The sequence below is a fragment of the Acyrthosiphon pisum genome, chromosome A3 (genome assembly GCF_005508785.2).
Source record: "Acyrthosiphon pisum isolate AL4f chromosome A3, pea_aphid_22Mar2018_4r6ur, whole genome shotgun sequence".
Classification (NCBI taxonomy): domain Eukaryota; kingdom Metazoa; phylum Arthropoda; class Insecta; order Hemiptera; family Aphididae; genus Acyrthosiphon; species Acyrthosiphon pisum.
This window is the reverse complement of record NC_042496.1, coordinates 12,371,695-12,399,211: the sequence shown is the minus strand read 5'-3', so window position 1 is coordinate 12,399,211 and position 27,517 is coordinate 12,371,695. Positions and strand designations below refer to the sequence as shown.

The window sequence follows — 27,517 nt, the reverse complement described above, 5'->3', positions numbered from 1 at the left end:
ATTTGATTCAGATATTTTTTGAAGTTTTTTTAATTTTTCTGATCCAATACTATTATTTAGTTTATTTTCATTTATCCATACATTCATTCTTTTATATGAACTACTAAAAAATGTAGATAATCTGTTGAGAAGACCGAATAAATTTTTAGCATCTAGATTAGAAACTGTATCACATATACAAAGATTTAGTACATGTAAAGGCCCGCATTATCTAAATTAAAATAAGTGATATACTGATATCTACAAAATTTATCGATTTGTAAAAATACATTTACTATTGTCTATACGACTATACTCTATCGTATATAAACCTAATGTTCTTGTCCAGTAACTTTTCTGTAATCTGTTACTATAAATACCGTATTATAAGTAAGGTATATTTAGTTTAAATTATAAGCGTGCTGTTTTTATCTTTCACCACTTACATAATATCCAAATAATCCAATAACAAAAAATATACAATAAATACACAGAGCGGCCCAGTGGGCATTTGCCCACCTGCCCACCGGCCCAGTCCGCCCCTGATAGGTACTATAAATATATTATTATACCAAGTTCCGTGTGTCATCCGCTATAATAGTTCCTTTCAAAAATCTAACTAGAAAAATAGTTTCTGGCACAGCATCACACGCATGTAAATAATATGTTTTACAAATGAGAGCTTACCGACCGCCCAAAAATACGATTAAATTAAACGTAATACTTGTTATCTACATTGGAATATGGCTGGTCGTCGTTGGTATCATGCAATATCGCAATCGCTATTTTTTTTTTTACTGAAAATAGAATTAGAATTTTAATAAAACTGAAAACTTCTTTAATGTTAAATTTATTATGTCGCTGAACCTACTAATATACCTACCTAAATAATCCGTGTACTGTTATAATATCTCCCTATGCTTGTTCTCTTCAAAAACTATTTTTTTTTCATTAGGTTTGTTAAACTATGAGATATGATTTCGGGAAATGATTACTGTATTTAAAGAGTCTTTGCAGTTCTTATAATTCATATTATTTTTTGATTCACTTTAATTCAGAATATTTTTTTCAAACATTTTAGATATAACCAATTTATGGAGCGAATTTGTGTAAATATAATAAAATTTTAAGTTCCTAATTATTTCCGTTGATTATACTACATATTAGGTTAATTTAAAACTCAGGACAGGAAGCTGGTAGATATATAATACCTTCCAATATATAATTAGATAAAAATGTTCATAGTATATAAATGTAATATTATAATAGTTCCTACTATTATAATAGTAAATCAAACCAAATGAGCAACAAACATGTAATAAACTAACACAATATTGGTAGGAAATAAAATTAGGAAAAAAATTGATTTCACAAAACTACAGTAAGACTCGAAGAATTTAAGTGACGTATAAACGTATAGTTATGTATGTACTTACTTATACATATATTATAGTTATATATTATAATAATAGAGAATAATATGGTAGTATAATTATGTTTATATTATATGGTCTCATAGATTATATAGATTATATAGTCTGTAGAATGTAGATAGGTACCTTTAAGGTACTATATATATCATATACAATATTAATTTGATGAGATAATCATGACGAAGCCTAGGTACCTAGACAATAGACATACAATACAATATAATGTTTTACGTTTTTATTTTTATCCGAAAGTGCAGTCTACAATAGTTATGGCACATTTTTAAGTACTAGAACTTCAGAGGAACTATGCAAACATTTTCACCGTTGGTATCCACACCAGCCATACCTACCTATATATCATAATAATACAAATATATTCTATTGATATTATGTTTGTGGTAATCTATGATCTGAAACATTTTACGCGCTCTCATTCAGACGTTAAGTACTAAGTAGGTACGTATACATCCTGCAGTATCCACACATCATAATATATTATTATAATTTATATTTTATATGCATCGGTGCATGATACAACTATAAGTGGGATGATCGACCGAGATCCAATATGCATATTTGACACCTACGCAGTAGAATAAAATAAAAATGTCTGTACACGGATCTAACCACGCGACGAATAAGGTCGATTTTCGATATATTGTGATGTTTTGGGTCAACTGAATGGGTAGGGTTATGTTTTGCTTTTCACTTAAGTCCCTAAAGTAAAAACAATACCTAATAATAAATAGAATTAATAAGATAACATAGTAAAAATAAATACATTATTCATATTAATCACATTATATATAGCCATATAGGTATACCTAGATATTTAATTCTGAAAGATTTTCCAAATATTTTCATTAAATGTTTTTATTGTTTTATTAGATATACTAAAATTATATGCTAAGGTACTGATAGATTCCATAAAAAAAACTCATTATTGAAATTCTAAATATTTTTGATAGGTTTAGAAACTATGAAGTCATACAATGTCAAAAAAAAAAATTTAATTTAATGTCCCAAAGCCCATATAATAATATATTTGCCCTCAAATCGTACAAAAAAAAATCGTTATTGTAGGTTGTAGTGTTACAACCAATTTAATATAAAATTTATTATATGACCGGTAAAACATAAAAGTAATCACTATAATACTCAAAATGTTATATATCGGTTTATAGTAAATTATACATAGTTAAGTTGAAACTGAAAGAGAGTAGGTAGTTATTTTTCAAATAATATATTTTTAATTTATATACCTACATTTTCAAAACATTGGTTGTAAATTTCACTAAAATGTAAAAAGATTTTAAATTAATTACATTTTTTCCAGCATAACTTGTTGTTTAGTAGGTTCAGTTATAATTATAATATTAAACATTAATTATAAGGCAAATATGTCTTATACGTGATATTTTTTTATAATTTAGTTGTAGATTAAAAAAAAAGCGACTTTCATGCAAACGCTTAAAGTAATAAATAAAAACAATTTTATATTAACATAATTAAATAGGATTTCTCAAATTGCAATTACACTGTAAACATTGCAATATCTTTTAAACGCAAATAAAACAAACTTGCGAGACCAGTAGAGGTACATAGAGTACCTAACCTAACCGTTTGTGCCTTAAAATATTAGTTGCATAGACAATAATATATTAGTATGTAATATAATAGAGAATTTAGAGGATGCTGCGATCGTGTTAATATATACGACGATGACGGAGATAAGTCCAGAGAATGCGAATAGCCTAGATTTTGGCGCGCACGGATATATGTACATATTTTATATAATATACATATATTAATATTAATAGTGTAGAAACACTATAATCTCCATCGTTTTACATTTCCAAATTAGGAACCCGGAACTTATCCGGTGTAACTTACTGTGTTGTGAACTTGATGTTTTCCGCGTGATGCGTATCAACAAGAAAGGGCGGTGGATCCTGCCAACGAAACCGGATCGTGGTAGGGGATGAGGGTCGTGCGTGATCTACAATACCAGCTATGTCCTATTATTGTTTTACATTGGAACATTAATTGAAAATAATTTTATTTTAAACCAAGGCAATTTAACCCTATACCACAGACTATATGAAAATAATTATAAAAAAATAATTTTCATATTATAGTCTGTGACTACACTACCATTGTATATGAATCTGCGTTAGGTTTAGGCATATTGTTATATAATGTATTATAATATGTATTGCGTATATCAGAACGCTGTTATCGTTCCATAAATAATAATATAAACGATTTTATACACGCGACCGTGACTTTGCGATGGTGTTATTGTATTCATGTTTAATAATATTGCCTACATATTATGTGCGATTCGGTACATATACGGTCACATTATAATATATATAATAATATTATGTTATTTGTCCCGTATTCTGTATACCGCCAACCCGCAAGACTAACTTGCTGTGGACGAATAAAATACCAATATCGGTAACTGCTGTTTACTCTTCGTCGGGTTCATACATATTATATTATACGCGTGTATATAATATGTACACTACAATTAACACTGTACACGCATGTCAGACCTTCGTGTATTATAGATGCTTATATAGTATATTATGATAGTACACCTATCGCGGACACGATATTTTCGTGAGTACCTATACTGTAAAGATATGAAAAAAAAAAATTACGAAGAATGATTTCGATTAAATTCACTGCGTGAGAAGGTTAAAAACGCGTTTCGCGTTCTGAAAGAGCTGATTACTCGTTTATAATCATAATAATACTATATATATAGCAGGTATATAATATGCAATGTATAGTAGGTATATAGGTAGGTACTCTCGCTGCACCAACAAAATTATTAGGTTACTCGATAGCATTACTATTGGGTATACTATTGGTCATCTGCTGCATAATATAATACAATACGTACATTGTTATGTAGAATATTATCTTGAATGATATGTTCCCAGATTATAAATACTTTTTTCCAATACATATCTATATCCGCAATATACGGTACTATATATACCGATATAATATACGATATTCACTGTATACTGAGAGTTATTCGAACCTTTAAGTTTCTGTTTTCATCATGATTTTTTTTTTTTTGTAAAACACGACCTTACACACCTTAGGCTATCACGCAGTTTAAAAGAACTATTTGGCGCAAAACAAAAATCATATTTGAAACGATTCCGCGAATTACAGCACGCGTCACGAGACGTAATAATGAATTGATACGGATTAAAAACGAGTTAAAAATATCATTGTAGCACAATAAAATGATTCGCTAAATTTAAAACTCCAAGCAAGTTTCAACAAAATAGTCAATTGTTTTTCAAGAATTGCAATCATTAAATCGAAATCGTCTAAAAAACTCTCATTTATCTCAATTACATTCTGTCAAATCCCAATTGAGAATTTGGACGGAACACAAAAAATATTGTTATATATACCTACGCCTATAATAACAGCCATTATCGAAATCTTATAAATTATAATATATGGCATAATGTATTATAGGTACCTTCGAGACGTACTTTCAGAAAAAAATATACCTAAAACATAAATGCAGTAGGTAGGTACCTGAGAAGTACGAGGAAACATTTTTTTTTGACAAATCCTGATAAAATAATATTAACGAATCTAAAATATAAATTCAATATGTATCAGACAAATATAATAAAAGTTGAGGTCGTGGGTGTTATAATTTCGTTCATGTCTGTGCAGGATACAATAATGACTTGTATATAATTCATTTAAAATTTGAATAATGACATAGTATAATACTGTATAGTATATAGGTGTTTATCGAAAAAAATACTTTTCTGAACGGTTATTTCCGTTGTACTAGCTATAGAGTTGGGACGTACTTTTAAACAATTACTTACTCACAAAAAATCCAATCATTAAGACATTTAAAATACTTATTGATTAAAATAGTTGGTAAACGAATGACCTGCTATAATAAAAAAATAAAAAGTCTTATAATAAACATAAATTCTAAAAAAATTCTAAAAGCTTTTTAATAGTATTAGTATATAGTGTGTTGTGACTCCAGTTTCTTTCTTATTTCAAGAATTTCAAATTTATTAAAATTACCTAGCTCTATAGTTTCATTAAATTTACATTCGGGTAAAATAATAAATAATATTATAGATTAAAGTGTACTAACTATTTTCTTTCTCCTTTCTTTAAATTCTCGACACGATACAATTTATGGACGGATCTAGAGATTGGAAATAAACCGCAACGACGAAACTCATCGGCGCGCGCGCGATCACTTTTTTTTATTAATGTTTCAATAATGTATTTACATCATAATATTTAAATTAATCGAATACACCAAGCGACTAAAAAAATAAAAAAAACCATAATATTCCGTCGATGTTATTATAATATATAATATATTATTATGACGATGACCCACACAGCAGCTACTGTTGCGCACGAATACACGTCGACGTCTTTTACGTGTATATACTATTAATATAATATTGTACTCCATCAGTTAACGTTCCTGAAGATCACGACTGGTTTTCATTTGCATTATTTTTTCTAAATTTTAGTTTTAATTTTTTTAGTTACTATCACCACAGACTGTAGTTGTGTAACCACCTTGTTATATAGGTACAATCATCAATCGACGGCGGTCGATAAATGTGTAAAAAAAATAAATACTATAACGCATATCAATACGTCATATAAATGATAAACGCACTTGTTAAATGTAATATATACATGTAGCGTGGAGATACATATATTCTATATATAATATTTACGATTGGCGTCGTGTTGTCGTCGTGTGTAAATGTATCCATAAAATATCGAACCGTATTTAATAGTTGTGTACTAAATACGCGCCTTAGACCTGTAGATTTATATAATAATAATAATATATATGTCTGCGTTCATATCAAAAACGCACTGATTTAATATATATATATACGAGTATGTATACATGTATTTATAATAGGTACCTCCTTATATATAGTTGTATAAATATCATAGCTGTCATTTCGATGTTTTATTTTGTGCGATTCAATTCCGCCTTGTATATACCTACTAGGTATTATAATATGACGTTACCCACACGGGTTACAATGCCGTTTTTCATTTAACGCCAAACACGTCGCACTCCACACGTATTATAGGCGTTAATGTAATATATTATCATCGATCTATCTATCCGATCATTATTTTCCGTCAGAAATATCCGTTCGAACCGTTCGCTTACTTTTTTTACGGACGCTAAAACGAGCATAGTATTCATTTACGATTTGTTATTTATATCTGTATAGTTATATACTGCACCGTTTACTCGTTTCTCTGTCGGAATAAAATTAATGGTATGGTATTATGTCTATTAGAAAAAAAACATTCGGTCATCAAAACAACACCATTTCATGTTACACGTATATGCTTTACGCGTCCAGGACCAAGCAATTAGGTTAGAAGATTACCTATACTCGACATTCGATTCAAGCCTCGACACCTTCAGATATATATCGTCAATCGTCATTAATAGATTTCTGGTCCGCTTTGCCGTCGTTATTATAATATTCACCTATCCCTCGATAATCTAATATCATTCACTACGACCGGGTCTTAAGCTATTCTCGTTTTTAATAATACTACATTCAATGATTTTGTGACTCCTACACATGTGGCAGTGTGGCACACATGATATACACAAGGGTATCCACAAGGAGGCCAAGCGGGGACCATTTCCCCCAGTAAAAAAATGTTTATTATTATGTGGTATAGTACTAGAATTAATATAGTAGATATAAATTATACGTCTTGAGGTATACCAAAATAACTAACCCAAATTTTCTAATTTAGCTTTTGAATTTTGATCTTGCTCCAGGTAAGATTTCATCCTGCATACACTCAATATTCGTGCACTACAAAACTTATCTGCAAAATACTGATCGTGGTATAACCTTTATAGTCATTATTAGTTGTCGTGACACCGTGGCGTAAAAAAAAATACGAAGTCCCTCTAATTTTATTTTTTTATTTTATTTACATATATAATAGACGATGAAGCGTTCTACTGTTTTAAACAGGTCAAATCGTCTATACACAATAATACAATGCACCCATCCCGCCAACAACGCACACTCATACGTCCCCCGAAGCGACAATCTTACGCAGGGGGCGGTCAGGGTCCCGTCTAAAAATATTCAAAACGAGTAACGTTCGTGTGCAGTTTATTATAATCCGCGGGTACTATATTCTTTTTACTGAATACAACTACTAAACGTCATATTTTTACCACCAATCGTCGATAAACTCAAACTTTCACTGTACACATCCTATGGACTATGGGAATAATAATATTGTAATACATTATAATAATTTGTTAGTATAAAATATAACACTCAAAATAGCATACCATATATATATTTAAATATTATAATATGTTATGAACTTGTAACTTATAAATGTATATTGCATGTGTACCTAAATACTTTTAAGGTTGATTACTGACTAGCAAATTAATTTAGTGACTCTGCCTTCGCCATAGGCGCAAATAGAGGGGGGTTTGGGGCTGGGGTGCGTAGCAAAATTTATATAGCTCCTCCCCAAATTTCAAACACTATTTACGCCTATGACCTTCGCATTATATTATGTATGAATCCGTGATATATTATAATACTCCAGCAGTCTCCGAGTGTCTAAACGTCTTGTTAACATTATTAATTAACAACGCACACATACCGGTCACTGCCTTCATCCATAAAATATTATTAAAACAAATATTTAAACATGCTTAACATGCTTATGATATATATATAATGCATCGCCACATTAATGTATGTATAGGCTCAACCGGGGGCCAGGACTTAAAAGCAGGGCCGTGGAGAAAGAAACCCGGGCCCGGGGGTAATACCACGGGGGCCCCACTATATTTTACTACCTATCATTAACTTAAAATTTCCTGGCCCTCTTCAAAATGGTGGGCCGGGGAGAATCCCCTCCCTTTTCGTCAGGTTGGATTAAAAGTTACATCGTAAAATACTTTAATTTTTCAAACAGCGTTGAGTAGATGGTAGTAAAAAATAATTACACACAATTTCAAAACGAATCAATAAATAGAAAAAAATTAATATTATAATACATATAATAAACATTAAGCATGCGTATTATCCTGACTTCTAAGTATGCCTAAAAATAAAAAAGTATTGATATTTTCTTTACTTTTATAATTTATTGAAGAAAAAATACAAACAAACATTAGTTTCTCGTCTTTTATCGATAATAATATTATATAATATTAAGTTCATTGATAATTATTTATAACATTGAATTTAAAAATTTGCTAGGTTTAAATCCTTTGTATAAATGAATCATTTATATATATTATATTTGTCTTTAAGTGAATTTTATTTGACTTGGAATATTTTCTTATTTTAAAGTTTCCGAAAACAACTCGAAAAAAGTTAGACATTTTTCGTGATTAATTAGGTAAGAACTAATAATAAATTCTAATATTTTCTGACAATTAATGTTTCAATACGTAATGATTTATTACTATAGCAGTGAACATGAAGAATGTTTCTCGTACTTAGAAAAAGTCGTTCTCTCTAACGGCTCTGCGTGCAAATGACTTATTAATACGGACGATATTATAATTCCCATATAAATATCTACTCCAAATGACCATTTCTAACCGGTTTCCATAAGCATTGAAACATAAGGTATTGAACGAACTGATTTTTATTTTTCAATTGCAATACGCGGTCACCCTAATGTCTGCAGGAGACTACTTTACCACATTCAGTTTGTACTCACCCTGTCCATTACAATCACAGATGGCCATTGCGTGAGCATGCTTCCGTCCTTGTAGATCTTCGCGGATCTGTACCCGAGCACCGTATCCACCCTTTGTCATAGATATCCGGGACTGTGCTTTTATCCGCATAGGACTGTCATTGTTGTTGTGCATGACCCGTTTTTCTACCTCGTGATTGGAACATTGCACGCCAGCCACTATCACTGCGGCCAGTACCTGTATAATAAAAATTCACGGTAAGAGACTTAAACAACCGTCAAAAAACATGTAGAAACGCCCACGCCGTACCAAACGGCGCAAACACGTCGTAATTAAATGAATGTACATATTGTGTTTAATTTAATTTTTTAAGCATAGGTATTTATTAAGTTTTCTAAATCTTATACTGCCTGTGCTTTTGTATTAAATATCGATTTTTGAGTCATATTAATTTCGTCTGTTTGATCACTCATATATATTATGGGTACAGGCATACAACAGAATATAGTGGTAGTCACTATAGTTATATAGTGTATACACTTAAGCCATAAAATATTCACATTTATTTTTCGGAATAATATAACTAGCTACTTGACGCGTTATTGACCGGTGAAAACGTTTCATTTGACTACTTTGACCCAGAGAACCGGTTGATCATTTTGCAAGATCATTAATATTACCTACCATCCAATAATGACTGTTTTCGTTTCGTAAATATATTTTCTCAAATAAATACATTTTTTTAATTTAAAATTTGTTTTTAACGTTTATTTATAATACATAAGAACGAAAATATGGCATAATTACATTTTACTGATTTTCTATCATCGTTTAAAACCAAAATAAATAAACTTAAAATAATATATTTCAGACGTGTGACAAAATATTATAAAAGTACATTTTTAAATATTCTTACTCGTGATTATATATTTTGTGAAAAACATATGTATGATAAAAAAAACATTTAAAAAACAAAACAATAATGGATATAAGAATTAATAATTTTGTTTAAGCAAATTATAATGGAAATAATTAAGAGAGCATATTTTTTTAATCATTAATTTACTAAATTCCACGGTATTTAACATAACACATCAATATATCATACAGTTGAAACATAGTATAGATCTCTATTACATATCTGTTATACATTTATATATAATTGAAATATTCGTTAATCATTTAGCAATTTCATTTAAGATACCATTATCAAATTATGTTTACCACAGAAATGAATTAGGTACTCTTAAACGATTGATTTATTGGTTTGACGCTTTCACAAAAACGAATTTTCATAATTCATTAAGTAGTTTAACGTTAACCTAACTTAACTACGTGGCCATATTATGAAAGCATAACATTATTTAACAATTTAACATAAGTAGGTACCTATATAAAGGTACTCTTGGGATTTTAGAACATAATAGGTATTAAAGTTTAACACGTTGGATTATTATTTAATCTTGGATCAAAGGCAAACATGTAATACACACATTAAGCATTGTCTTTTTAACTGTAATACCCAAATCACGAAGTATAGAAATTCTATAAACGTGACTGTATTTTCTCGATGAGGAAAAGTACCTATATTTAAAAACACAACACGCACTCAAAATAAATTCTTCTAGCAATGAAACTATACTACATTCGCGTCCTTGTAAAAAAAATCGATCTCAATAGTAATATAATATTGTGTCAGTGATGGAAGGATATAAAAATGGAAATCACCCAGTAACTCCTTGGTGTTATTTTATAACAGATGTCATATTTTACATTCCATTTTGTTTGTCGTCTCCATCCGACCGATCGGCCGACCGACCGACAAGGTTTCTAGTTAACGGTGAGAGTCCCCCAGCAGTGTGTCGGGTTTGACAAATGAATTTTTACGTGCAATATTGTCCATTTTATCATTGTGCCATCTGTCACAGACGGAATAAACGAAGAGCAGGAAAACCGACGAAGATGATACGACGACGGAAAAAATAGAAAGTGGTACTCAATGATATTTTCACACACACCAGAACGGTATAGTCCCAATTAATAATTAACTATATCTATAACAACATGTAGTAGGATACACACACATTCACATTACACATATTATGTTATATGGATATAATATAATTTACAGACCGATGGACTTTTCATTTAGGTCCCCACGCCCATTGTCCGCATCCGGTTCTTCTCTAATGATAATAATATTAAATATAAACCCGCTATAGGTATTATATATTTATGTAGGTATAGGTCCGTCCAAAGCACCCGTTCGTATCCAATTCAATTAACTGTTTTTTTTTTGCATGCCACAATGTCACGACGTACAAATATAAATAGTAGCTGACAACTTGTAATCAATTCGAACGGTTTTATATTCGTTTTAATGTGTGTGTGTATATATATTATACACTTGCGCCAGCCTCGGCAGTCTAGTTGTAGAGAGCAAGGTGTTGTACGACTATTATTATTATTATTATTATTCTTATTATTATTATTATTCTTATTTATTATAATTTATAATATATTATCATTCGGTGTCCAATCAAATCAATTCTTTAAAAACACCTCGCTTAACGTATATATCTACCTAGATAATGCATAGTAATTGTACCTATGTCGTATATATTTATAACTATTGTAATACAAATATAGTTCGTTTTATTGACCCGCGATCCGTTTCTTATCGCATGTCCACACAGACAGTGAAGCGTGAGTTTCCGCACATAGTTTTTGAAAACTTATAACAATCTGTTATACCTACACAATGATATTATGTAGTCTATGACGTTTGCCCTACATAATATATGATATCAAATGTCGGCAAAAGTGTAATTAATCTGTAATTCAACTCGTTAGAAAATCTTCATTTTAAAATTGTAATCTACAAAGTTCAATAATACTGAATTATCAACCTTAATTTTAAATGATACCGCTACTTTTACAATAAGAATAATATTATTGACTTATCATTAAAACTTAAAATATAATAAATAACATCTTCAATCTATGTTTCATGTTTAAAAATTATATTATATATTACTAGATATTAATATAAGTTTCTTGAACAGATATACTATAAATATTTGCGTAAAAGTAAAATAAAAATAAATGATTTAGGCACCCTATCTTACCCTCAAAATACTATAATAAAATAGGAGCTTCAAAACTGTAGTACCACCTTCCACAGCCTAAGAAACATTTTATAATATACCTCAGGATATAAACTTTCAAGTATAATATATGGTCAGAATAAAAAAAGTTACTAATAATAATATTAGTTTGTACATTTGTAACATAACTATCCAATTTTAACATACAGTGTGGTACTTCAATCGCACGACCTTGATTATTTTTTATTGCATTAAAGACTTATCATTACATTAATTTCCGAAAATTTAAATTGTTTATCATTTTTCTAGAACATGTACAAAAAAAAATGTTTTGAGACCATCTCCTTTTTGAGTTTCAATTTGAATAACATGATTATTTTTAAACAACTTTACTTATTAAGTTATTTTCCATCTTAAAAATTGACTGAATGCGAACGAGTTAACGTCACGATTTATACATGTGTTTATCGCATTTTTAACAGTCTTTACTCTTCTCAAATGTCCATGGTATTTAACATGAGTTGTTGAAACAATAATTCGCTATCATTTTTCTATATATCAAAGTTATTAAAAAAAAATGCAATTCAAATTTGAATTTAAAAAAGGGGGTCGAAAAAAAATATTTGTTTTGTAGCGCATGTGCAGAATAAAAACCCAAAGCAATTCAAGTTCATATTATGTTTGAAATATTTTTTGTTAGGTACCATTATCGTCGAACACTGTAAAACCAAAAAAACCCCTACCTTGTTTGCATACGCCCCTGAATTGTAGGTATACTCCACTCTTTGGTCTAGATATTCAGTCGTTCAAAATGTTTTAAGAAAATTAATTTTTTAAACTTATTTAAACGAATAATAATAATTTTTCTTTTTAAATTAATTATAGTAAAAATGTGTTTTACTTTTTAGAAATAGATAATAATAATAAATTTGTCAAACTAATAATAATGAATCGTCAAATCAATTTATTAAATTGTGAAAAACGAAATTCGCGTTTTTATTTTCTAGATAGTAAAATATTTATTGTCTACATCACTCTATGGATATCAAAATAACTAAACAAGTTTTATAGTTATTATATTTTTGTGTAATTAGGAACGCGAATAGTGGAGAATAGTGGAGAAACCACTGCTTTTCGCGGTTCCATTTTGTGAATTGGATCCAAACGTTTCACGGAACGGATAATAATACATTAATACGATGTGGATATGACATGATATACTCAATACTGTAAATATTATAAAAACGTTGAAAACATTTTCAAAGTATTATTGATGATATAATCAGATGATACCAATTAGAATGGAATTTTAAATATTAGTAGTACCTAACGTCATTATTACTACCTATTATGTTTATTTCTGTTATTATTATTTTTCTTTAAACAACGAATCTTTTGTTTTTTCTTTATCATTTTTAAACAAATTTTTGTTAGTATGATCACTAATACAGTCTAGACACCAGTCCAATTCGATAAAAAAAACTATATTATAATCAACAATGAAATTTTTGCTAGTAGGTACACTAGTTTAATAAACAGTATTTTAACGTCATCTTCGGTCTTCTTCCACTTATTGCTCCCCTCCCACAAGATAATAGACATTTTTACGTAGGTAGGTTGATAGTATAGATACCAGTGAAAGTAATTTGAATCATATTTTATATTTTTTAATTCATACATATACGTCTATTTATGTGTGCTTATAATATATTATGTATTTTTCTTCTCACAAAAAACAGTACGACAAATTTCGCTGATTATTACTGTTATTATTATTACCTATTATTATTATTATAAACTGTATATTTACGCGGTACCGTATGGTATGAAATAATTTCTACAAAACAAACGGAAGAGAAAACTAACGTATTGATATTAGTACAATATAAGTCTAATATATTATTATATTAATATGGCTATTGCTGAACGTCTAAACATATATTAGTTCATTTTGTGTTTAGACATAGTCAGTACAAATGCATAAATCATCGTAATATAATATATTATAATTATTAGTTATTCCTTATTAATCATTACATATACTTATTACAAATATACAAGCACATATATTATAAGTAATATGTCTGAAAATACATAGTTGTAAATAATATAGTGTATCTCACATTTTTACTCATCAAAAACATTTTATTCTAATCAATATTTTTGAAATATAATTTTGAAAGTTTTTTTAATTTGTTAGAGAGCAACAAATTTGTCATAATTTAAAGTTGTTTTGGTTTACCTGAATAAAAAATAAAAATTTAGTTTTTAGTATTTTAATTTTGTCGAGATAATAATATATATATACCTATGCATACATATTTTAATGTCTAAATCGTTTACAATCTATTTTAAAACTTAATAATTCCATTAAATTTATAGAAAATGTATTTGTTTTTAGTTTTAAATATTATGTTCATTATTCACCTATAAGGAATAAAAGCGTGATTTTATTAAACGTTTAACGTATTATCTCAATCAATTTTACTGAATTTGAACAAAATCCAAGGAAAAAGTATTATTTATTAAGAATATTAAAAACAAATGTTATGAAGTTTTTTCATACTTATGTACCTATTCTTTAACTCATTCATTAATAAGTAATATAACGAGTACACATAATGAAAAATAGTATAAAATCAGATATGTTTTGCAAACATGTAAATTGTAATTTTTGATACAAGTACAACAAAGTAGATACCTACTGACATAATGAGTAAGACAGTTGGTACCTACTTAAGTAAGTTCAAAGTTAATGTATTATTACTTATTTAATTAGTTAATGGTATATTATAAAATGTATATTAGTTAGACCGTGTACTCTATAACAAAGCTGGCCTCAGTCATGAATCTTGGAAGTACGAAATGCGAATTCATGCTGCGTAACGCGTAAAACAGACGGAGAAAACAAAGTAGGTATCTATATAGATCATATCCACTTAAAATTCTTAAATATTTATTGTAATATTATGTTTCATGGAAAAAATGTTCTTTGATATTCTTCGATTCTTATCATAATATAGTAATCTAAACTGCATTTGCCATACATCATGCAAATTTAATCTTAAATTCTATTTTTTTATATACGTTATAATATATTTCCACAGTACTTACATCGAGAAATTTTTTTCTGCCGTGTGGTAGGTATGCACCTCTATACGCGTCATACATCAACTGATATTTTAGCCCAGAACAAATTCATAATTACATCACTATAGTATGTATATATAAGCAAATAAAAACTGTAAACACGTAATATACAGTCCATATTATATAGATATATTGTATATAGATAGCGTTTAATATATTATGATGAAATATAAAATCGTATACGTTTATTCAAACAATAGAGATTGGCATTTTGGCGCTTGTCTATTTTTCATAAAGTTAATAATATAAATTATAATATTATATATTACTGATAAGTATAATGGCCAACGATAGGCGTGAAAATACTAGGTGTCTATGTTCGTTATTAATTGGTGGCTATTCAGTATCCACTGTCACTATTTATATGGCACATTATATTATCATATTAAGAAAAAAAAAGTCACTGCACTTACAATAAACCAGCACAAATTAAGTAATGCATAATAATATTATGTAGGTGCATTGTAGACACAGTCTCGGTCCCTAGTGAGTAATGACTTTATAATAGAAAGTCGCCAGATATGTTTAATGTATGAATAAGCTTATTTATTTCTATGTATACAAAATATATTAAATGCTAAATCTATTATAGTATAATATTTAAAATTCAATTTTATGCATACAATTGTTTTCAAGAAACTCGTGATTAACTTTTATCGACGTGGTTAATCCTCGTTTCCAAATATATTCTACTAGCAGCTGCGTAATATATATAAAAATATATAATTACTTGAATAATTTTAGATTCTGAACGAAGTGATGAATGTATTTTTTTTATGAATATAACTTAAAGTGGTGGTCAAACAAGTGGGGGGTGAGGGGATAGATTTTCCCATAACCTTTTTATCAATCTGATAACCATAAATTATATTTTTAATAATCAAATAGAGCATGTTAAAAAATCAGCAATATCCCAACCCCCTTGACAAAACAATTTTAATACTACTGTATCCCTTCATAAAAAAGTTTCAAATGCACCATACACTATTTGCGTGATATTGTAGATAGAAAGCCAATAATGAAATCAATGCCATGTATGAATAATTAACAATTATTACTTTCATTAGGTATTATTATTATTTTTTAAATTCAGCACTATACGTGTGGATCGAAACAATACAAAACCAATATTATGTTATATATGTGTGTTAGGTATACGTATAACTCAATCGAATATTAAATATAACAATAAGCTTGTTTTATAGATACTAATACACAATAATATTTTGTACTTATTAATTTTTCGTTCGACTTTCTATTTCAATTGGAGCTAGAATGACGAATAGAATAATCGTATTTGTATATTATGAATTATTTTATTCCCCGTTGATATTATGTTATCCATTTTCGGTACTTTATAGATAGGTAGTATCGTAATAATATGCCCGCTGAGTGTATTTGTATATACGTTTTTGTCTTCATCGAAACTATCAAACCTTATTCAGTCGACTCAAAGTTTAAATATTATAATAAGAGTATATGACATCAATACCACTTGCTGACAAACTGAAATAAATTCCCAACCATTTAGTGTACGCGCGTATAGCTATAATAATGTAATTAACATTGTAGTATTCAAATATAACACTCACTGAAACCACGTACGTATACTATTCAATACGCGTTCCTCCTAACATATATAGTATATACCAGGTACCAGGTTTACAATATAATTAGACATTAGTATACCTATGGCTACATCGGTTTCGTTCCGATGTATTTGCCTATACCAACCGTCCCTTACAATAGCCGCGCGCAGAACGATGATTACTGCAGTCTCGGAAGCGGATGCTACAATACAATCTATGTATATTATAATATACAGTGCGTGTGGAACCATAAATACAATAATAATAATAAATAATAATAATAATACAATGATAGGACATACACAATATAGTATAGGTATATATAATATATACAATATACATTGTACATATTGCGTACATCAACAAAAAATATTCTCGTGTGCATGTGTGCAATACGCGGTTGAATAAAGAAGAGCTACTCTGAAAATCGTGTCGGTGTATAATCCCAAGACTAGGATAATAATAAAAGACGAGTACAAAATGTTATATTGTCCATTTGTGCTACATTATAATATAATTTAAATCTACAAAAATGTAAAATCATTTCACCTAAATCCGTTTTTCACGAGTGTATGCCCCTAGCTACTTTACATCTTTACCTATATACGAAAACTTATTCTACGAGGCCAAAATGATTTAATATAAATACATATTTATATAAAATTAATAGTCATTATTACATTTAGGTACGTCCATCGCCTGATCAGTCGCGGTTAATGCCTACAGGAGTTTAATTGAGATGTGTGGTCTTCGTCTATACATTGCCGTGTTTATCCGTAACATTTTGTTTTTTCCTGTTATTTTTTAAATTAACTGACGATTAAAAAATGCCGAGTGCATAAACCTTTGGCTACTAAAGTAAATATTAACTATAAAATCGGTTTTATATTGGAAGCCATCCTAAAAGATTAGGATTTACTGTATAAGAAAACACGTGCATCATTGTAAAACTACTGGGTTAGGTACATGTCTAGGTACATATTTTATTGGTCCTCTCAGAATCTGAAATACGTGAAATGTATGAAATGCAATCCTACTATTAAAGATCTTAACACAATGCTATAATATTATTAGAGCTATTTACGTTTCTAAGTGTGTTTTTCGAGTGCCAATAAAATATTATATAAATATATATATTTACCAATTTTCGTATTGTAATCTATGAGCATAGACTGTAGACTGCTGACTGAGCACTATACTATGAAAATATGATCTATAATATTATATCACAAATCATAATCACATAATGTTATTTACCTAATATGTAATATTTCATAATATATAATATACTATTATATGATCACCAAAAATAGTTGTTTAGTACATACGTAAATATCAGTTAGGCGTACCCGATTAATAAAAATGTGTTGTTGATAATACAAGTACACTGTACTTTCAAAGTTACAGTTTTTTGATAGTCGGTATTAATTGTAACACCATGCAGTTTATATAGTACCTACACAATATTATAATATCCTAATAATATCATATGCCATTAGATCATATTTTTTCTTTTGTATTTAAATTTTGTTCGATAGTTATTTTTGGCGAAATTAGACCATGACACCATATTATATGCCTATTTTATTTATATACACCACCTGCGCATGAGTTCTTACAGTTAGCTCATTATCAAAATCTAAAAATTATAGTGAATTCAATAATAAGTAGGTAATAAGTAATAACGATCATTTGTTTCACAGACGTGTCATATTCCATTTAAAAAACACGCAATATATAAATTACGGACTACAACAGTTTGAAAACTACAGTATAATGACTATAATGAATTTGTTATACAATGCTCATTTTCCATTACGCCGGTGGTTACTGAGCTCTATATACGTGTACACTGCTCAGTGCTCACTGTATATCAATGACTATATTATTTTCTGCAGTCTACACTCTACACAATATCGGTAGCTGTCAGAGCTGTAAAACAATCAAATAAGTGATATATCTATAATATTTATGGATTATGATTGATTGATGATTATATATAGATACGGTTCATTACCTACTGCCAAAAAAAATACATGTATAACAGTAGATAAGATTAAAAAAGACAAACGTCAAACAAAGAGTTTGAGCAACAACACCTTGATCAACGTCTCTCGACTCAATTTCAATTCAGCTGAGAACGACTACATAATAATATTATATATATTATATAAGTGCAACTACACAAACACACGAGTTAAAACATCAATTTTTTTTTTTCGTTGTTTGAAATAAAAAAACCGATATTCGATCGATCTCTATAATAATAGATATAATATTTTTTTGTTTAATACGCGATTGCGTTTCACGGTATATGACGATTATTGACGACGATAGTCACCCTTAGACAATAAAAAAAAAATGCAATTTAATCGTTATGCGCCGCGGCCCCAATCGAAATCGATCACCTACGGATGTCGGTAATTTTCGGAAATTCTGGCTGTTACATAAACTTGTCTGGACAGAATCGAACAATGTTCTGTGAAAGTCTAGATTGCTTTCTAGATTGTTTCCCAATTAAATTAGGAGTAAAACTATTTTTGAAGACACACCGCGGCGCGAGGCGGTGACGACGGTGGTCACGGGTTACGGTGTCTACTGATGATGGCTGCTACCTATATATCTCACCGACCGTTGTCCGATGTTAAGTCATCGATCATCGCCCACAAATATATTGACAATGGTTTCCGTTTTGCATTTAAAAACCACAATACAATTTAAATAATCACCTTCGCACGTCGCATCACTTCAGCGCCAATACCTCATGTTATAAATGCTGCTTTACATCTCAATAATATTCCCTATAATAGTTACCTGTACGATATTTTGAAATAATTACTATCAATATTGTATTTGGTAAGTGGCAACTTATCCATGCGCAATTACACACACACTTGATGAATGTTGGATCTTGAAACTACATTTCGAGTGGATAATCGCACTTATTGGATAATAATTAATTAATAATAAACAATGGCACGCAATGACCCATGGTTTTCATTTGTGCGTTTCGAAACGTCATTAACTGAAGAGCAGAATCCAATACGTGTTAAATTTTAGTTCTCAATTTTCGTGAGTTATTAAAGGAACGTGTAAAACTATAAACTATTGGCAAAAATTTAAAAAACAAATAAGTTAGGTATAGGTCTGCTGATTGCTGAATAAATATTTACGTTATTTAGTTTATAGGTTTATATTTTAAAGAATTTTGCCACCAAATGATAGAAACAATCGAACCATCAAAAAATATACATAACAGCGGAACAGCCAATATTCTGTACAGCCATTAAATAACACGTGGGTATAAATTGAAAATGTATGATTATATTTCATTACCTAACTAAATATAATTTGAAATAGGTATTTACCTTCTATTTGAATGAAGGTTGATTCATTTTACATCGTTCTAACATTTACAGCATAATTTAATTTTTAATATGTATTGTTAATTACCCATGGTAACTGTATTTTTAGGTGTGACTCAAGATAAAACACAAATTGAAATCTAAACTAGAAAGTTGATCAAAATTTAGAATGATCAATCATTTTTATTAAAACATTTTAAAATTCTACAATTATTCAACTTGCCTATAATCTATATAAATTATAAAATGTAAAATATACTCGTATTATATTTATTTATATGTATAATGTATACAACTTATTTCAACAAGCACAACTCATTAAATTAATGAGTTTTGATAGTTTTAATTAAATTATAATTTATAAATGTACTAATTCAATAATTTATTTCTTAATAAGTTTAATGGGTACATCTACCTACTGAGTACCATTTTTTTCGAAAAAAAAATATGACAGTTTTGAATACTCTTTTATTATATACCAATATTGTTTATTTTTATTTTTTAGCATAATTGATGGACATCTGATTTGTGATGAATGATGATAACATCTGAATTTAATTATTATATCAATCTGGAGTAAATCATTGACAGGTTTTAATTTATGAAAATAAAACGTTTCGTTTATAAGTGGCTTAAATTATTTATCCACATTTACATAGTATGTATACATGGTATGTATATAATTAAATGTATAATAAACAAAAACAGATAGATTTGATCATAAAACATAATTATGTACCTATACTAAACGAAAAATAACTCAAATTTATCGTTGTGTGAAAATATTATTACTATTAATAATATTATAATTTTTGTTGAATTCGTGTTTTACATGGATTGCGGGGCGTGCCTATATTATTTTAATAGTTTTTAATGTGTACAGGTACTGTACATCTCTGTACTTCTAATTAAGGATTATACTTTAACATTTACATGAATGTACAAGGGAGTAAAACTGGTTGAATACTGTTCCCGCATTGTTTCAAAACAACTTTTCTTTTTGAAATGAAAAATGATTATAATAAAAAGCAGTAATAAATAAAATAATGTGTAAAATTCAAGAAAAACGTCTGAATTCGAGTGCGTGTATATTATATCTAAAAGGATCGTAATCTATATAATAATATTATAATGTTTGCAATTTTCAAAGAGGCGCTCCGGCGATTATGGTCGATATCGCTCGACGGAATGGTCGTATATCGTGTGTACACGGTACACAGAGGGACAAGATAATAAACATAATTACATATTATTAGGATTTCTTTTAAGTAGTCATTTAAACCAATTGGGCCTTCTCCATATAACGGGAAGTAGATTTCTTACTGCTGCGGGAGATTGATTTGTGCACGATTGACAGTTCGGCGAGTCGGATACCTATGGTCGGCACATATATAGCCGGTATAATAATATAACATGAACACATAGTGTAAAATAATACGTATAATAATATGTAAACGAACTCGATAGACTGTAATTTATTTAAATGAGAAGTTTGTTTTCTTATAGATACATGATATCGTACAATATATTATATTCACGCACGCACTTGGAATATATAGTGGTTTTTTTTTCTGCATGAAACTATTAAAGAGGAATTATGAGAATATTTAGAAATCGATTAAAAACTGCTTCACTGACGTAGGTGGTAGGTACTACTATTATAGTATTATATTATATAGGTAGTACGCAGGTACGCTTTAATGATATTATAAAAATCATCGCGATAGTATCCAAACAAAACGTCCTGCACGTTATATTTTGATCACGCCGTTAATAGTAATAATAGTAATACGATTTATTATCGTAATTATTTCGTCGATAAAAGGAGAGAATAATCGCAAATCACGATTGGCGCCGGGAGGATTTAAGGGAAAAAACGCACGCACACGTCTTTTGTACAATCGCACACACAATCCACGTGCCGAATTAAAAGTAATAATAACAATAATAATAATAATAATAGTTGCAACAATCAACGACCCATCCACTAAAAAAGAAAATATTTATCACGTTTCACCTGATTATTGTGACGACGATGCGGATTTAAAAACACTCGTTAGTGGTACTTTTTTTAGTAATTGTCGTATAATATAATATATAGCAATGGTATACAAATGCTGAGTGTAAGTAATAATAATAATAATAATAATAATAAGTTTAGTTAGGCCGGGAATAAGACGCGTAGTACCCGTGGAACTACCTTTCGATTGTGTATCCGATCTTATAGGTAGGTAGGTAGAGTATATAGTCAGGAAAGAAACCGATTAGGAACAAGACGTGAACAACGATCGAGACTCGAAAGGGTTCATTGTTGTGTACGACTTATAATTCTCACCGAAAATATTGTATATTATGTTTGTTTATAGTAATCCTTTTTAAACTTAACATTTTTTTTTTTTATTTTTAGACGTCAAAGCAAATGCAAACAGTGGAGAAAGGCGTTGGTCTCTGGGCAATGGCGATTGCTCAATGCTCATTACCTACGAAGTTGGATTTGAACCATCAATAGTTTGTTAGTACGTCGAAAAATTTCTAAAACGAGATAAGTTAAACGTCATCATTTAAATGCTCGGGTTTGTTAATAGTTTATATATAAGTACCTATATCTTGTTAGTTACTCGTACTAGCTACATTATAATTTGTAAACAGCATCGTCGTTTTAACATACCACATATTGTGAATTAATAATGTATTCACACCTATATGCATATTATATTATAATGGCGTGTTATGCATTTTCAGCAATCATCCACTGATTAAACTGCCCTCATTTAAAAATAAAAACGTATTATTTAATATTAATTATTGTTTGACAAAATATCTTCAATGGAACATAGATTTAGAAAATTAATCTTAGTTCTAATTAGAACTGTAGCAATTCAAAACTGAAAATTTAAACTATTATAAGCTCATCGACATAATATAGATACCTGGATAAGTGTGTTATGTTTTCACTGAGCGATTTAAATTTATTTACAATTTATATTTTATATTTTATAGAGGAATCTATGTATAAAAACATGTAATAATGTATGTATAATGTATATATATTTCGTATAAATATTTTTGAAAACAAATTATAGTTTGATTAATATTTACTTATATTTATTAATATTTTTAGGAGGATTATGCAAATATGGTGTTGCATAATTATAAGGTAGAATATTTTAAACAATCTCCTTATTTTTACTCAAAAAAAATTACTTAAATTTCAAACTATTTACGGGTCATTAAAATGAAAAGCAATGTATAACAGCACAAACATTATAGGTAAAAACGTTTAAAAACTTTTTAGGAATAAATAAGTTAATACCTGATTTTGACCTATCCTTTTAAAATAACGACTGGGTAATAAATTTAATGTTTGATTGTCGGATTACCAAAATAATATATACATATAGCAACGTTTGTATAGTATATATACCACCTATATATAATTATTTTTATATATTATTATACATGTGTGTACCTACATCATTATAAACAAAAACAAATCAAAATGTCTACAGGTTAATAGACTTTAACGACTGGTTCTTTTTACGACTAATGCTGTGCCTATTGTACAGCGCCGTTTTTATTTTTACGACATGCATTGCATTTTTGGGAACCGTTTAGCATCTGACAGCCGCATAGGATGTACGGTTGGATGATATCCGGCAGAAATTTGTCGATCCGACCGCAGGCTGTCTCGGACATTGGAAAGCATTATTATTTTTGTATACGGTGAAATTAAAAGCAAAACACAAAAAAATGTGAAAAATAACTCCCGCGGATCGATTATCAGATTTTTCACGGTTGCTAACTCGATTTTAATATGGATGAAATTGAAAAATTATGTCTATCGGAAGCTAACTATTTAAATGAATTAAACTCCCGGAAAGTATTAACTAAGAGCCATTAATCATATTATTATTTACGATTTTACAAATTCATTTATACTATTGTACCTACATTTGTACTCTCAAGTTACAAAATTATAAAATGTATTCTATATATTATATTAAATTATAACATATTATGTTGTATAATCTTGGAATGGATATTTGAATGTCCACATTAAATGATATTGATGTAAGCATAATATAAAAGAAGATAGTTTCTATATGAATAATTATAATACTACTATATTATTATTTATTATACTATACCTATAGATCTAATAATATTAAGTAATATTTTATATTCTCCTCGAGTTATTTTTCTATAAAATTAATATTGGGGTTATTTCATTTTTGTATACTATATACGTACCTATATACATTAATAAGTTAAAAATCAAAATCATACATACTTATAGTACTTACTTAAATTTTTACTTAAGATTATAGTAAAAATAATTAAATTCGTAAGTTATTGTTATATCTAAGAAATCAAAAATAATTTTAGAAATTTAACAATAAATATAAAGAAAAAAGTCATTAGGTATGGCAACATTTTCTTAATTGTTGATGAGGCATATTGCATATACACTCGAATTTGTTATAACTTATAAAACATTCCTATTTTAGTGTTCACTGGTAGTTATCTTTGTTTCTCTTATTTGTGTTTTCATTTCCCTATAAACTATAAAATGATTCAGAATATTTGGATAAAATATATTATATTAATCTTAAATAATAAAAATAAAGTCAGGAAATTAATAAATACCCATTATAACTTGTATTGCGTTGTAAGTAATTAATAAAAAATAAATATTTTGACAAAATTAAAACAATTATTATATTAATATAATATTATTTGGCCATAATAAAAATCATAAAGTTAGTATAAATATTCTGATTTTATGAGTATAAATAATTCGAAATCATTATTTTATGCATTTACTAATAATTATAATTTTAAAATTTTGTCATAGTAGTTATTTGAAATAACGATTCGTTTTCAGTGCAGTGCAACAGTAACACGGTGAGAAAATGAGGACAACTATAGGAAAATACGTCGTTTGATCGTTTTTATCGTCTATACATATGACATTCACTCTACTAAAAAAATTATTTCTTCAATTTCATCTTCATCCTTTATAAACGTAAAATTTCTTTATCTTTATAATGTTAAACATATTATGATTTTTATTTCGTGAATACATCATGAAAATTAAATCCCAAAAATATATGAAAATAAATGTACATATTTAAATATTTTGAAAGACGCCCTTATATCATACGCATAAACCTATACCTTTTGAAAATAATTTTAAAATATAAACTTATATATTTTTCTTTATATAAAGAAAATGCTCAAAAACTGAAATTCTATTAATTTACACAGACAGGTACAAGTATATTGAAAATGATTTTAAAACTATGGAATTTATTAATGAAAAGCTTCAGTGCTTTATTATAAAAATGTAATAAGTACGACATTATTATAGCATTGTATTTAATATATTCATACTAATTATTAGCACTTTTTATATTCCTGACGATGTAGACTTGTTTTTTTTTAATTCTATCTATATTGGACTACATAGTTGGACTACTTGGGTTAAAACTTTGCTTCAAAAATGACAATGAAATTATTTAAACACTAAGCCTAGTAATATGATAATTAATATAGTATTATATGAAATACCTGCAGCAGGCAGTACAGATTGAAATTTTTATCAATTGTTTCTTATATTTTGTGGAATAAAAGGTATAATGTAAACTCACCACAAAGCTCATTATTTGCTGAAGTTTGGAAACATTCACAATCATCGCGTCACGTGCACGCGCACTGGGTAGGTATCTATACTTTTAAAAATATAATATGTTTTGCTGATTATTCTTTATTGTTTACAAACACTCGTAGCGTAATCAACGGGCAAATATTCGTGTATTGAACTTTAATAAATTTGTCTATTAAGATTATTTTTATAAGAAATACGGATAAACGAACAAATAAAAATTATTACAACAGTCGAACCGAAAACAAATTAAACTGACAACATGTTTAAACGTGGCTAATAATAATACTTATACGTTTATGGAAACCGATCGACAGAGTCCAGAATTCAGCAGCGGTCATGGTTGGGCAGCGGACCCGCCGAGTGCGTGAATGGACACCTCGTGGACCGCGGAGACTGCGTCGGATATAACAACTGCGGCGGCGTTGGTGGAGGTGACGGTGGTGGTGGTGGTGGTGGATCTAGGTACTTCGAATCTTATGCCAACACTCCTATCTATTTACAGTATAAACATACCGATATGAATTAGCCCACTTTTAAACGTATACCTATTGTTCATTTCATCTGCAAACGTAAATGGCCACTGATACATATTATTATGACATGTATATATGTGTGTGTCTGGGTTCAAGTATTTTATTATAATATTATACAAATTATAAATACCTGTTTAATGTATTTATGTTTGTATTAGGCATATATATAGGTTCTATTTATATATATATATACCTGAGGAACCTTACATATAAGTACAAAGTGATATAGAAGTCACCCAAGCGCGTGATGATAAATAATTATAAATATTATTTATTGCTGTTATATGAATATCGGGGCTTATTGTGTGAAAGGGAAATACACTTTTATTTTGTAGTTTTCAATAGGGCCGTTGTTTGGTTGGCGTTTAGAATAATATAACAACAAAATAATAATATGTAGGTACAGTACAATACGCCACGCTCGCTCTCACACTGTGAACTCATAAATGTATAATAGCTTTTACATTTTAAATGACTACAAACTTCGTTTATTTGAAACATGTGTCGTTTTAAGTTTCTGAAGAAAGTGAGGTTTTTACTAGTTGTACAAATTATGTTTATTTTTATATATTATATAACTAGTTGATCCCGTGCACTTCGTTTCCCGTTAAATGTTCCAACTCCATATGACTCAAACTTTGATCAAATCGTTTTTAATATTCGGTGTATGGTGTTCAAAATCTATCTTAACTTTTCTGTTGCCTGGTAATGACGTAGTAAATAATAAAATAATAACTGTTTTACATGAGTTTTTTTATGTAAGTTGATCATCTCCGGTTTTCCTCTTTTTGAGCATATAATATATCGTGATATTATATGTTTAATAATAAATTGTTGATTAATATTATTATTATTTTTTTTTACGTCACTACAATCATAATTAAATGCTTTCATTTCTAAATTTTTTTTCATTTTGGACTTTCTT

At 28.7% G+C, this 27,517-nt stretch overlaps 1 protein-coding gene across 1 annotated transcript in view; it reads right to left on the bottom strand.

Annotated features, from left to right (window-relative positions):
• LOC100568811 overlaps positions 1 to 26,443 on the bottom strand; it is a 36,366-nt gene extending 9,923 nt beyond the window's left edge. The window contains exons 1-2 of the mRNA XM_003247966.4: positions 26,043 to 26,443; positions 9,201 to 9,417 (exon numbers count right to left, since the gene is read on the bottom strand). Of these exons, the coding sequence (XP_003248014.1) occupies positions 9,201 to 9,417; positions 26,043 to 26,087 (262 nt within the window). The 5' untranslated portion in view covers positions 26,088 to 26,443. The remainder of the gene's footprint in view (positions 1 to 9,200; positions 9,418 to 26,042) is intronic.
• Between the last annotated feature and the right edge of the window lie 1,074 nt (positions 26,444 to 27,517).